Source organism: Penicillium hordei (genome assembly GCF_028827395.1).
Source record: "Penicillium hordei strain IBT 12815 chromosome Unknown utg000006l_segment0_segment0, whole genome shotgun sequence".
In the NCBI taxonomy this organism is placed as follows: Eukaryota; Fungi; Ascomycota; class Eurotiomycetes; order Eurotiales; family Aspergillaceae; genus Penicillium; species Penicillium hordei.
The window spans coordinates 1,660,178-1,673,282 of record NW_026623147.1 but is presented as its reverse complement, the minus strand read 5'-3'; the positions used below and the strand labels follow the sequence as shown (position 1 = coordinate 1,673,282).

The window sequence follows — 13,105 nt, the reverse complement described above, 5'->3', positions numbered from 1 at the left end:
ACCAACAAAAGGACCCCTAGCCGGTTTCTCTTGCTGGACCCTGTTTTCTCATATCACGAGCAGTGTTCGAAAATAGCGAGAACTGTCAACCCAAAGCAATTTTCCTTTTGCGAGATCAAGTTGGATCAGATTTTAGAAGTAATTTTGAGGGAAGATGTCTCTTTTTAACCTCGGAATACCGGTGCCAGTTTGCGTCCCATGCGTGGTTGATCAGATGGAAGCATATGGGGTTTCACAGCGGCTGACCTCTTTATGCGGCTGCCGTCGGTACTGAATTTGAATGCCAGAGTGACATTTCTTCTCTCTGAAGCTTGAGCTTGTTTATATATATACAAGGGAGTGGATTTAAAGGGGGTGTGAAGCATCTACCTCATTGGACGTGTGCGGCATAATTGTATTGATCTGGTTTTCTATTTCTAATTTCCCTGTTTCCCCTTTTTCTTTCCATTTATATCCACATGTCACCGAACCCCGGGCTATAGGTATTGTCATTGATATCGTATTAGGAGATCCTACTGGCTTCGTGTTTCCCACCCCAACTCCCCCGTCCACAACCAACCCCAACCAAAAAATGCTTGCGGAGTCCAATGGCAGCCCATATGCCGGCGGAGATACACCTAAACTTCGAACTGCTTGTGAAAACTGCCGGCAATCCAAAGTGAAATGCAACCTGTCCGGCAAGAGTGTCTGTACTCGCTGCCTACGTCACGGCCTACAGTGCCAATACGGATTTGCAAATCGATCTGGTAAACCAAAGGGTAGCAAAAACAGAGCTACTCTACGCAAATTAGGTCAGTTGCAAGAAGAGAAGCCTCTTATGCGTGGCTTTCGCGGTAGTCGGCTTGTTGCCCCTGTGGCCGACATGGAACCGCTAGTTGGGAATAGCTATGGCAGTCAAATACCTGACCCAGGAATTGACAGCGATGTAAGTTTTCACTTACATTCACCAATTCGGCATATTTCTAATAATTACCCATCATATAGGTCTGCTTAATATCTAATCAGCCGGGCTTCTGGGAAAGTCCCCGAAGCTTCGGCAACACAACAACCCTAGAGTCATCTGTTTGTCCTGGACAGTTGACGACAGTCGAGAGCTCCCCATTCATAGATCTTGTTGATCCATGTCCTGCTCTCCCAGCCGGCCTGGGATATCCGCATACGCCCGTGACGCCGACATTTCTGTCCGGAGAACTGGCTGACGGGATTACCACTCCATCTCTAGCCGGTTCTGTGGCTTCACCATATCCGATTTCGCCGTGCGAGTGTGTTGATATGCAGTTATTTCACATGAGCCGGCTGAACCACTTGCTCGCTGGATCAATGCCCCTGCGGCTCGATCATAGCCTGCAGACAATCAAGTGCACATTTTGCGCATGCCAGATGTTCCTGCGGTGTACTAAATGTCCCAAAGACAGCACAAACCTATTGCTGACTATCTCGTTACTCAATCTCACTCTCCAACTCTTTGAGTACTGGGTTTCGCGAGAGACATCTCGCGCACCGCGGCCAGAACACGGGGTCGATATCCGCTACGGATACTACGAGATCTGCCACGAGGAAAACAGGCAGATACGCAACTTCTTACTCCGAGGCCTATTGTTGCAGTGTCGGGATGTATTGCTGGCTCTGAGAAGCACCGCTAGTGCTGCTGATGTTCAAATTCCCAAGTTGGGCGACCACGAAGGTCCGTCGGAACCAAAACTATCAGATGAGCATAGTAGTCAGCACTGGGCTCTTTCGGAGCATGTCGGTTTACTTCCTGACTTGGATTCCGATATTCCGAGCGGTACACCCAGAAGCGAAGGTCTACTTTCCATCATCGCAGGCTATGAAGCTACTGTGTCGGCGTTCTTACAGTCGACTTCGTGGGGTGAGTGTATCTGTGGATCTGGACGGGTGATTCATGACGAGTCTCTTTGAATTATACCCACATACGGGAGATCAACTGTTTTCTGTCGCTACTGTACGCTAAGGGGGAAGAATATGTAGAGAGTGCGGAGAAGTAAGAGTTGGATGCGCAAGCTGGACAGTAAACGCAGATCGGCTATATTAACAGAAAATTGAAAAATATATCGCCTATATACGATATAATAGTAACAAAAGTAAATATAATGTATACCAACATAAATTGTTATCATAAACCCCCATCTCTCTACTATGTATATGTATACCCCACAATATCTCGGTCCGCGGTGAGCCTCGGCGATTCAAGAGCCGAGAGGTTGTATAAGACCTTCCCCTCTTACAAGCTCAACGCTCACCTTTGATTTATTCCAATCATTTCAAAAATGGCTCCCTCCGACCGTCTCAGTCAAGTCAATGAACACCTTAATTACCCGGCCGGTCTGCTAGCAGGCCAAGTAGCCATCATCACTGGTGCTGGCCAAGGCATCGGCGCCGAAGCAGCCCGACTGTTCGCAAACGAAGGCGCTAAGGTCGTAGTCGCTGATATCGATGCCAGTATGAAACCCATAATTACACATTGACATTGCAACCCTTTACGATGCCTACATATCTAACAAATAAACAGAGAAAGCCAACGCCGTCGCCGACGCGATCAACTCCGCCAAGGCCGGCCGTGCCCTCGCCGTCGTTGGCGATGTCCTCGATAGCAACTATATCACTGAACTGGTAAAGAAAACCGCCGAGTTCGGCAATGGCAAAATCCACATTATCATCAACAATGCCGGATTCACCTGGGATGGTGTTATTCACAAGGTGCGTCGATCTCACCGTGAACATATGTACTACTAAGTTACCATTCCACTAACAAATTAAAATTCCCCACATAGATGACAGACAAGCAATGGGAGACCATGCTAGCCGTGCATAATACCGCACCCTTCCAGCTCGTGCGCGCCGCAGCACCCTACTTCCGAGTGAAAGACCAAGAGCCACGCGTAGTGATCAACATCAGCAGCACAAGTGGCGTCCACGGCAATGCGTGCGTACCCGATATCCAAGACCCAGCCCCCACTCTCTCGCTTTCACAACGCCCAACAACAACAACAAATATTAAAGACTACATATTAACTGATTAAAACAGTGGCCAGGCCAATTATGCAGTTGCGAAAGCCGGTGTTGTCGGCCTGACCCGCACAATCGCCAAAGAATGGGGCCCATCCTTCGGTGTGCGGTCCAACACTATCGCCTTCGGCTTTGTGACGACACGTCTCACCGCCGCCAAGGAAGAAGGCGCTTTCATCACCACCCCTGACGGCACGAAGGTTGCTCTGGGAATTCCAGGCAAGCAGCTTGCGACTAAGAAGGGCACTGTGGACCAGGAGAAGCAGGAGGCTGCTGCTCCTACCTATCCTGATATCCCGCTAGGCAGGCCTGCGACCCCCGTTGAGGCTGCGAGGGCGATTCTGGGTGTTGCGTCGCCGTGGTTCTCTTATGTTAATGGGGAGACGATTCGGGTTACCGGTGGACGAAATATGTAGATTCTGAATGTTGTATGTAATAGCGGTGTGTATATATCTACACCGGATTTTGTCCAGCAATGGCGCTCCCCTTCCGTTCTAGTGCTCACCCTCTCGCCGCTTTTGCTCACTGAGTAGAATTGAGCACAACCCGGATCAACCTGAGCTTGTCAGTGATCATTATGTAATCAGACTGATTCACCTGGGCACTCACTGAGAAGCGACTTAAGCAGACTCAATTTGGAAAACGCGACATGCTAGCTCGGCCTGTACGGCTTTTCCCTTTCAGTCAAAGAAGTCAAAGAATGGGCATCGTAAATTTGCCGCTTCTTTGGCCATATTTCCATTACAAGCAGGATGTATTTAGTCAACATCGTTCAATTAGAAATCATACTAATCGTAGATTTTCAAAGCTCCTGGGAGCTTTTACCCCAAACGACGCTGAAAATGGCTCCCTTTTGCGGTCCCGCCTAGGCGCCCTCGCTTTTTGTCTTGTCTCTTCTCCTCCCTCTCTCACGTTCTCCTAGTTCTCACCTTATTTCTAACCCCTACTTCCTATGTCGACCTTAAACAACCTTGTTGCCCGTGTTTCGAGATTGTAATCTTACTTATTTATCCTAGCCTTTTACTATAGCACCTATGCTCGTTCGGTCAGTTTAGGGTGATAAACACTAATACTAGACTGACCCTATTCTTTATAAGGAAACTCAAACCAGACTAGAACATTTCCGTAGTCTTAGATAGCTACCTCTAAACTTTAAACCGAGGGCTTTACTAGATATTGCCGTCGTCAAACGCTACTAGCGAAAGTAAGGAGGGAAATTCTTAGAACAAAGCATCGTATATAGGAATAACTCGCGAGTATAGGTTTTGGATTTAGTGGAATAAGAACTACGTAGACTACCTTCTTCTAGAGGACTATACTATTTATATAAACTTTTTCGACTAGTACGAGCATTCCTTCTGTGCTAGGGAAGGCCCCTGCTGACGGCCATAGCTATCTACGATGCAATAGTCATCATTGATGCTGACTACGACTGAGAATGTACTGCTGTCGCTCTGATCCCCACGTTGGCAACACTATCGACAACGGTGCGGCTTGCTTTTCTCCTCCTTGCCAAACGTCTGGATCGAGAGTGCGAATTTTAGCGCACTGTGGCAGTCGGAGTCCGTTGTCCTCTGGAATTCCTTCCTCTTCCAGTCTCTCGATAGCGCGAAGCTGCTCAGGATTCGCTGCTTGACGAAGCAGAGTCCAAAATTCTGCGTCGGACACTTGCCACAATACCTTATCACCCACAGACCCTGCCTGTACCAGTTCGCCTATCACCCGGCCCGTCCGCTGGTATATGTCGATATGGGCCGGACTTGACCAGACATCTTTGTCGGTAGTGATGTATGCGCGAGAAATAATCAGCGCTACATGGGGATCGTCCAGAACCAGCAGACGGCGGGTCGCTGTAGCACTGGGAAACGCCTTCAGTGAGCCGACAACCCTTCTGGCGTCTTCCATGGCAAGCTTGCCGAAGCTAACGGCGTCGCGTAAAGCATAGTCTAGGCGATCGGCGCACAGCTGAGGCGATGGCATCTCCACCAAGGGGAACTGTTCTTCTTCGAAAACCTTCTGGTTAATCCCATGTCTGGCGAGGATGTCCGGCAGCCGCGTCGTCTCAAGATACCGTGTCTTGTGTACCTCGTGATAGCTTCCTTCCCCAGGCTTGGAAAGGGCATGATCGATGACGTGACTGAGGGTGGTATGAGAGATGTCATGGAGAAGAGCAGCGACTTGTTCTTCGACCGTCGCACCAACTCTTCGCACGAGTATAAATGCACCGACCGAATGTTCGAGCCGTGTGACTCGCGGTGTCAGGCCCAAGAATCCAGTGACTCCATGTTGGCAGATGCCTTGCAGTCGCTGCACCTCCGGGCTTTGAAGAAGATCTACGAGAACAGGCTCATGGACCAGTTCCTCTCCGTATATTTCATCTCGGATCAAGATGCTATGATTCTCGATGAGTTGGCGTGTCTGGAGGACGCCGGCACTGGTAGGAGATGACATCTCGGTTAGACCAATATGTATTGACTGGAAAAAGTATGTGCGGGGTGGAGGAAGGAGCGTGGGACAGGTTGAGGACTCGCAAGCGCCATTTAGTCATACAGCGGCATGCCATACTACGGCAGATTTTAGACGCCATCGCGCCAACCGGGTTTTTGCCAGGCAGAAAATTAGTAATAAATTAATAATCCACACCCATGGCCTCGCGTGCTGGCTGTGCCTTGTGGCTCATTTCCTTCGCTAGGCATGGGTACTGATTGTCCCATGGTCTCAGACTGGAGCGTGCCGTTTGGATGGATGAAGCGTGGACGGAAGGACTAGGGATAAATCCTGATAGGTTGACGATGTATGTGCAAAGAATCCACCGACCAATCGGTGGATTCTGCCAGTTCTAATTTATTTAAAAGAACATCCATGGATGTAACCTAATATTATGTAAAATTCCAGGGACTATCTGCCCAAGCTTTCTCAACGTACGCCTCTTTCTAGATATGGATTGCGCGTTAGGCTATTCACGTGATGAACCATGTCGGCCCTTAAACAGTCGCTTTGTTTCGCATTGTCCCCTTCCTGCCTGCTCGCTCAGCAGTTGAATGGACACTGTTGGCGTATGCCACCCGCTTGACACTGATGTCTTTCATCGACGGGGCTGCTACCCACCCAATCTCCAGTCTATCTTCACTTGAGCTGCAGAAAGTGCCAGGCAAAGAGCCCATGGCTGCGGCGGGAAGCGAGATTGAGATTGAGAAGACCGCCAAACAGCCATTGGAAAATGCCATCGGAGACGGCGATCCAGATGTCGTTCTCGTGGACTTCGAGGAGAACGACCCGAAAAACCCTTTGAATTGGTCATTAATGCATAAATGGATGATTGTGTTCGTTGTTTCGTGGATGGGTTTCGTTAGGTGGGCGTCTTTTTCTTGTCTCGCCAGTCTCTGTATATCTGCCGTCGTCGACTGACCGAATTAGTGTCTTTTCGACAATGACGATTGTGCCCACGACGCCGCAGATCTTGCAAGAGTTCCATTCGCACAATAAGCTCGACCAGACCTTGCTCGTCACGATTTGGGAGCTCGGAGAAGGGATTGGCCCGTTTTTCATTGCACCGCTCTCCGAAAGATTCGGCCGGCTTCCCGTCTTCCATATTGGAAATCTCCTCGCGCTCTGTTGCTTGATCGCCAGCGCCCTGAGCGTAAACATTCCTATGCTGATTGCATTCCGATTCTTAACGGGTTGCTTCCTATCCATTCTTACCCTCGGGCCCGCTATCGTCGGGGATTTGTTCCGAATGGAACAAACCGGCCGGTCTATGGCAGTAGTCATGGGAACTCAAATGATAGCAGATTTCATATCACCTATAGCAGGAGCGTATATCGCACATAGCCTAGGTTGGCGATGGTCGATTTGGCTGGCGGCCATCGTACTCGGATTCTTCAGCTTTTTATTACTGGCTGTGCTCCGGGAGACATATATAGTCGTTATTCTGAGGCGGAAGGCGGAGCGGTTACAAGAGGAGCGTGCGGACGACAAGAAGTATCGTTCCAAATATCAGGCCCGTGTCGATGCATCCACTATGCTCGAAAGCGCTATAAAACCAATGCAGATCCTGGCCCAATCTCCTATCCTCATTCTAACGACGAGCTATATGGCTATAACATACGCCTTAGTCTCATTGATTCTTACCACACTCACGGAAAACATGGAGTCGACGTACCCCACCGTCTTTTCTAGCGGCTCCATTGGCTTGACATTTTTAAGTCTAGCTATCGGCAACACCATCGCTTTGATCTTCTATAGTCTCACTTCCGACCGCTACATGATCTACAAGCGGGAAAAGAAGGGCGACGCATTTAAGCCGGAGTCTCGGCTAGTCCATCTGCTTTTTGCCGCAATTATTCTTCCTGTGGGCTTTCTGATCTACGGATGGACATTAAATTTTCATGTTCAATACATCGGGCCGCTCATCGGAACGTGTGCTGCGGGTTTCAGCATGACGCTTTCCGCCATACCAGCCGAAACATACGTGGTAGATGTTTACGAGATCCATGGGGCATCTGCTATAGCTGCTGGTGTAATCTTCCGAGCGATTTCTGGGGCTTTTCTGCCATTAATTGGCCCTCCTTTATATGAAAGCATTGGACAGGGCTGGGGTAACACTGTTCTAGCCTTGATCGCAGCCGCTTTTATTCCCCCCTTGGCCTTGCTGATGAGATACGGAGACTGGTTTCACAGTAAAGAACGCTTTGGAAAGTCTAGACGATAGGTTGATTGTTATCCACAATAAATGTTATTCATTCTATATCGCTAGTGTGTGATCGGGATGCTTGAGAGTCCGTACATTCAGTCAAAATAAACAAACACTCTAGCTTCAATACTCTCCCGCAACTGCTTGTTGTCACTATTCCGAGTATCTCGAAAAGCCGTATGGGGAACTCCTGAATTCCAATGTCAACATTTGAAGAGATAAATCCTCTAGACGACAGGGGTAAAGTCCATCATACCTGCTTGGTTCTCTGCTTGGGAATCTGCCTGTATGAAGGCGATTACCTCGTCCACCTGCAATCCGTGCCAGTAGTACCATTTGTGCTTCTCGTCAAAGTATATCCGAGTGTTCTCGTTAACGTAATCACTAGTAACGATATCCATTGCAGTGGCCTGAGATGCGTAGTTTATTGTACGGCGGTCGCAAAGCGTGAGCGGAAAGTCGTATACTGGCCCTCTTATTGGCTTCCAGAAGCTGGTGAAATGAAGGGTAAGCTCTTGGATAAAATTGGGAATCTGGGAAGATATACTTTACAACGACGAATCTCGAATAACTCTTCGAGGGGATGTTAAATTGCTTAATACTGCATTTTGCAGCCGAAGAGGCCGTCATATCTGAATTCAATCAAATATATCAGTATACGAAGTTCGAAAGGTTATACTTACGATGAAGCGCGCGTACCAATGTGCACATAATCACTCGGTTGGTTTGTCTTAAGCTCGTGTCGTTCTATACCCTCAGATAGCCAAAGAGGGTGACGTTTGCGAACCTGGTTCCGCTCGATCAGCCTTTTGAAGCCTTCCATCTTCGGGTATTTTGCTTACTGCGTGCTCTAAGACTTCAACTCGCGCAGCAGTTGGAAACAGAAACCGGGCAATCGATTTGTATTTGGGGTATAGGACTTCTTCCACTTTCTTATCGTAGTAATACTCCTCAGGTGTCAATGGACAATCAAGACGCAGCTGAGAAAACCCCCACTCGAAGAACATCTCTCTCGACGGAATGCCCAGATTCCGAGCATTACAGATGTGGACAAATCGATTATCAGGGGATGTGTTTGTTGGAGCAATCTCGGAGTCGTACTTGAAGTACAAATAATATGGTTTCACCAGCTGATGCTGGTCGTCTCTGGCAAGATACTGGATCTTGGCTTTGAACGAGTCATCAGAGTCAACGGCAGCCATTGCTGCTGTATTAGTCCCTCCAGGTTCCGGCATTCCTTCAACGACAACGCTCTTGTTCAGATATTGGCTAGAAAACGAAACGCGATCCTAGCGATATAAGCGGATTAGATTCTTTATAGTTTGCGGCAAAAGCCGATTATTGCTTTTCGAATCAGAGGCTGGGCTTACGACCCCGTACTGGAAGTCGAACGGATGGCGGAGGAAAGGCAACGCCGAGCTAAAGGAATCTCAAATTGGCAAAGACGAATGGGCAGGTTGGGTAGAATCCTCAATCCGCTACCACGCAGTTTCTCGCGGTCACTTCCCAATCAAGAATCAAGAATCTGACCCATTGGCTACACTCGAGGGCCAAAATGATCCACTTGAGCACTTCAAACGAGGCAACAAGATGAGCGCTTGGTCCACGAAACCCTACTAGTCCCCGCTCGGTCCATCCTTGCCCTTGACTTAAGAGAACATTCGCTCATCCAGAGTACGACAAGTGAGGGGAGATAGAATCCTCATCGCGTACAAAGAGATATAGCCATAGCCCAAAGTTCTCTCACTCCGCTTTGTTAGACGATCGTCATCCGCCATGCCAATTAAGCTTTTAGTACCCCAAAGGCTATCGTGTGATTGGCTGGGTGCTTATCTCCGCAAGTTCGGGTGGAGTCGAGCGAAGCGGGGTACGTATGGGAAGATCCACCTCGCTTCCGGACAATCCACAGCGGCCCGAAAGCCTATTTAGGTATGGCCCACGAGAAGATGAGGATCGAGACACTTGAGGCCCAGGGGAGGCTTGATTGCAACTGCGCACTAATGCAGTGTAACCAAACCTATTGCGCTAGACAGGACCTCATCCGTCTAATGATTGGGCTATTCTCCACGTACATTTGTAAAGTGGGTATTAGGTAGAGTCTGGAGGCCTCGGAAATGCTAACGCCGAAATTTTTAGACGCATATATACGCACTATATACTCCGCACAGCGCGTGTGAGCCATGCTAGACTGGGATTTCATCCTTCGAATTGGTTTACCGGCATGAGTGGGAGCGATGGATTGCGCAAGACTTACTTGCTAACGAAAATAACATGATAACCAATGCAACTTGGTCCAGAGTTTCAACCACAATGCGGAGGGCATTTCGCCTCCTTTGTGATTTCGTGTCTGTCATAGTCTGCGATAGACCTCGATCAGCGTACATACAATCGTCGAATACCAAGTCCGAATACATGGTAGAAACCAGGTATTAAACCTGAAACATCATGTGACATTGGGTACCAGGCATACCATACAAAAGTGCATATTACAGTTAGTCATCACGGTCCGCACAGATTGTTGAAATAGCGGGTTTTGTCATTTTAGTTAGTTAGAGTTGTCAACATTGGTCATTTTACCATACATTGTTCGTACACCTGCTTTCCGTCAACAATCCCTACCGCATGTTTTCCGTACCCACATTACCACCCGACCACCACCTCTTATCACCGCTTTCTCGTTTAGAAAATTATCTGTCATAGTGCATTAGGCCATGATATATATTCATACGAAGGGCCGCAATCTAATATTTACAGACGAAGACGCCGACTATACTATTGCCGTTATTCAATTATTTTTTACTAATTGGATTTAAGGATTTGATGATCATGTGAAGGTATAGGCTGCCATTAGTCTCGCGAGATATGCGGTATGCTTAATCAGCACAATCTTATACATATGCAATGGCCTCCATATTCACCTGATCTTAACCCTATTGAGATATGCGGTATGCTTAATCAGCACAATCTTATACGTATGCAATGGCCTCCATATTCACCTGATCTTAACCCTATTGAGATATGCGGTATGCTTAATCAGCACAATCTTATACGTATGCAATGGCCTCCATATTCACCTGATCTTAACCCTATTGAGAATGTATAGGCGTGTATAAAGCAATGGATATAGAAACACTATAGCCCCAAGGATATGAAGATAGAAAGACTACGTGTTTTCATTCGAGATGTATAGGATATAGTGCCCGAAAGCTTTCTAAATGGCCTAACTGAATCAATGCATCGTGGGGGTGTTAAGGTAATAGAGAGGCAAGAATATCCAATAGGATATTAAGGAATGCTGACAGAAAGCTGGTGTACTAACAATGTATGGTAAGGATGATCGATGTCGTTACCTCTAACTAAAATGTCAAACCCCGCTTTTTCAACAATCTATACGGACATCGATGGCTAACTATATTATGCACTTTTAGATGATAAAATGTCCTGTTTCCTCCATATACTAGACTTAGTATTCGACATCTCCTCCTATATTCTGCCCTTTATACCACATGATCACCCTTTTCATTCAACAAGATTGATTAGTAGTAGATATTGTAGCCATAAAAAGAAAGCGGTGGTCTAAATGATAACATTGTCGCAAAATAGTACTGGGGGAGGGGGGGGGGCGGTTGCAAAACATGTGCTGAGAAGGTGTTTTGTCTTAGCGTGCTTATTTGTGGGTAGCTGAGTGCTTGATTGCCATCAAGCATCAAGATCCCTGGTGATCCAAGATAATATGAACAGCACCAACATGCCGCGCGGCATGAATGTACGGGCTTATTGATGCCTCTCATTTGAAATGTCACCTCATGCTGCTACCTCATATGTGCATGATATCAAGAAGCGTGTGCACATCCTGCCAGGGGTTTGAATGGTTCAGGCAGTCCGCAATGTGATAAGGTATTTATGCGAGGCCCACCATGTGAGAAAGCGGAATGGGCTCACGGACACGGCTGAAAATGAGAGCGAATGCAAAACATCCGACAAGGTACAAAGAAGCGAACCAATCACTTCAAGGGACGAATATTGGGGGGTCAAGTGCTCGGACGGGGTCGAGATACGAGAGGGGACGTATGGATTTACCACCTCCCAGCTATCAGCATGGGTACATATCACTGCGCCCGCATTCGGAGCCATCGTCCACGTCACCTCACGCATACTCGCGTGCTCCATGGGTTTTATGCACGACTGGCAAATGAGTATGGCCGAGGATATCAAGTTTCCAATGCATTCAACTGGAATACAGCAGCTTCAAGTCCTATATAAAAACCCCCGACCATATCCATCATTCAAGGATATCAATCTCAGACAAGACAACTTCTTACATTATCCACTCACAATTTACAAACCCGAACTCCTCAGACATGGTAGGAGAACCTTGGAAACTTTCAATGATACTGGACATACCTAACTGGGTTCCAGTCTCAATCTGCCAACACGACCGCAACTGAAGAGAGATCTCAGCCATGGCAGGCGATGCACGAAGTCCAAAACCTGTTTAAACCGGAGATTTCTGCCGCTTGTGATGCCAACGCCGATCTTGCTGCCGACGCCGAGTCCAAGACTGAAGACGAGCCTTTGAAGCTCAATTTGCTCAGGGCCCAATTCAATTCCGCGAGGTCCAATATTGCGAATGTGGAGGAGCAACACTGAGAGCCATGTCATCAAACTCGTTACTGTTGAAGGAAGTTGTTGGCCTGGCCTTAAGGCATGACCGACCCATTTGTCATCCCTTTGCTATATACGTATACTAGCTCTCCTTGATTTTTCTTGGTAGAGGACAATTAATCATATGTGCACACAACCTGAATCACCTTTCCCTAGTTACTAGCCCGTTTAAAGTCGGATAAAACGAATTAGAGGTCGCCCCTTTCTCGAAAATACCCGTTGAACGGCCTATGAGAATGGAGTGCTGCCATTCTCGATAGACTTTATCAATGGACAAGAATGGGTCGCTGACGAGAAAGGCCGCTCTCTAGAGTAGTAGTTGACTGTATCAGCGTCGTACATCAGTTTAGTCTAGATAGCAGGTTTTCATTTACGCGAAAGCGTACACGAAAGGCTTTTTACCAACGCTACGACAACATTTCATCTCTTTACAAAAGCCACCCTAATCGGCTATGACTTGGGTTTATTACGGTTGTTATTTTACGTGCGAGGGATGGTATGTTATTGGAAACGACGTTCCATTTTTCTCTGGGCATAAATGTGACAGCATACTAGTCTAGATCTACATAGTTATTGCTGTTAGAACTAGGCCGTGCTCCCTATCTCCGACCTAACCCCGGGATAACGAGTCAATTTTGACTGAAATGGGATACCCCCTCTCGGACCCGAAACGGCCAAGGGGGAAACTTTTATAGCCTCATACATAGGGCAGTCAGGCTG

At 47.7% G+C, this 13,105-nt stretch overlaps 6 protein-coding genes across 6 annotated transcripts; 4 read left to right on the top strand and 2 right to left on the bottom strand.

Annotated features, from left to right (window-relative positions):
- Positions 1-571: 571 nt before the first annotated feature.
- On the top strand, positions 572-1,920 carry N7537_011323 (Zn(II)2Cys6 transcription factor domain-containing protein; the record flags this gene model as incomplete). Its single annotated transcript, XM_056902377.1, has 2 exons — positions 572-925; positions 985-1,920. The coding sequence occupies 2 exons, from the start codon at positions 572-574 to the stop codon at positions 1,918-1,920; spliced, it is 1,290 nt and encodes a 429-aa protein (XP_056747664.1).
- Positions 1,921-2,288: 368 nt separating this feature from the next.
- Positions 2,289-3,443, top strand: N7537_011322 (SDR family NAD(P)-dependent oxidoreductase; the record flags this gene model as incomplete). Its single annotated transcript, XM_056902376.1, has 4 exons — positions 2,289-2,460; positions 2,531-2,718; positions 2,793-2,944; positions 3,047-3,443. 4 exons carry the CDS (start codon positions 2,289-2,291, stop codon positions 3,441-3,443), a joined length of 909 nt encoding a protein of 302 aa, XP_056747663.1.
- A 997-nt stretch (positions 3,444-4,440) lies between these two features.
- On the bottom strand, positions 4,441-5,478 carry N7537_011321 (uncharacterized protein; the record flags this gene model as incomplete). The annotated part of the gene is made up of 1 exon (XM_056902375.1): positions 4,441-5,478. One exon carries the CDS (start codon positions 5,476-5,478, stop codon positions 4,441-4,443), a length of 1,038 nt encoding a protein of 345 aa, XP_056747662.1.
- Positions 5,479-6,105: 627 nt separating this feature from the next.
- N7537_011320 (uncharacterized protein) lies at positions 6,106-7,738 on the top strand (the record flags this gene model as incomplete). Its single annotated transcript, XM_056902374.1, has 2 exons — positions 6,106-6,380; positions 6,445-7,738. 2 exons carry the CDS (start codon positions 6,106-6,108, stop codon positions 7,736-7,738), a joined length of 1,569 nt encoding a protein of 522 aa, XP_056747661.1.
- A 209-nt stretch (positions 7,739-7,947) lies between these two features.
- On the bottom strand, positions 7,948-8,922 carry N7537_011319 (uncharacterized protein; the record flags this gene model as incomplete). Its single annotated transcript, XM_056902373.1, has 3 exons — positions 7,948-8,212; positions 8,404-8,507; positions 8,563-8,922. The coding sequence occupies 3 exons, from the start codon at positions 8,920-8,922 to the stop codon at positions 7,948-7,950; spliced, it is 729 nt and encodes a 242-aa protein (XP_056747660.1).
- A 3,159-nt stretch (positions 8,923-12,081) lies between these two features.
- Positions 12,082-12,370, top strand: N7537_011318 (uncharacterized protein; the record flags this gene model as incomplete). The annotated part of the gene is made up of 2 exons (XM_056902372.1): positions 12,082-12,084; positions 12,140-12,370. 2 exons carry the CDS (start codon positions 12,082-12,084, stop codon positions 12,368-12,370), a joined length of 234 nt encoding a protein of 77 aa, XP_056747659.1.
- Positions 12,371-13,105: the final 735 nt, after the last annotated feature.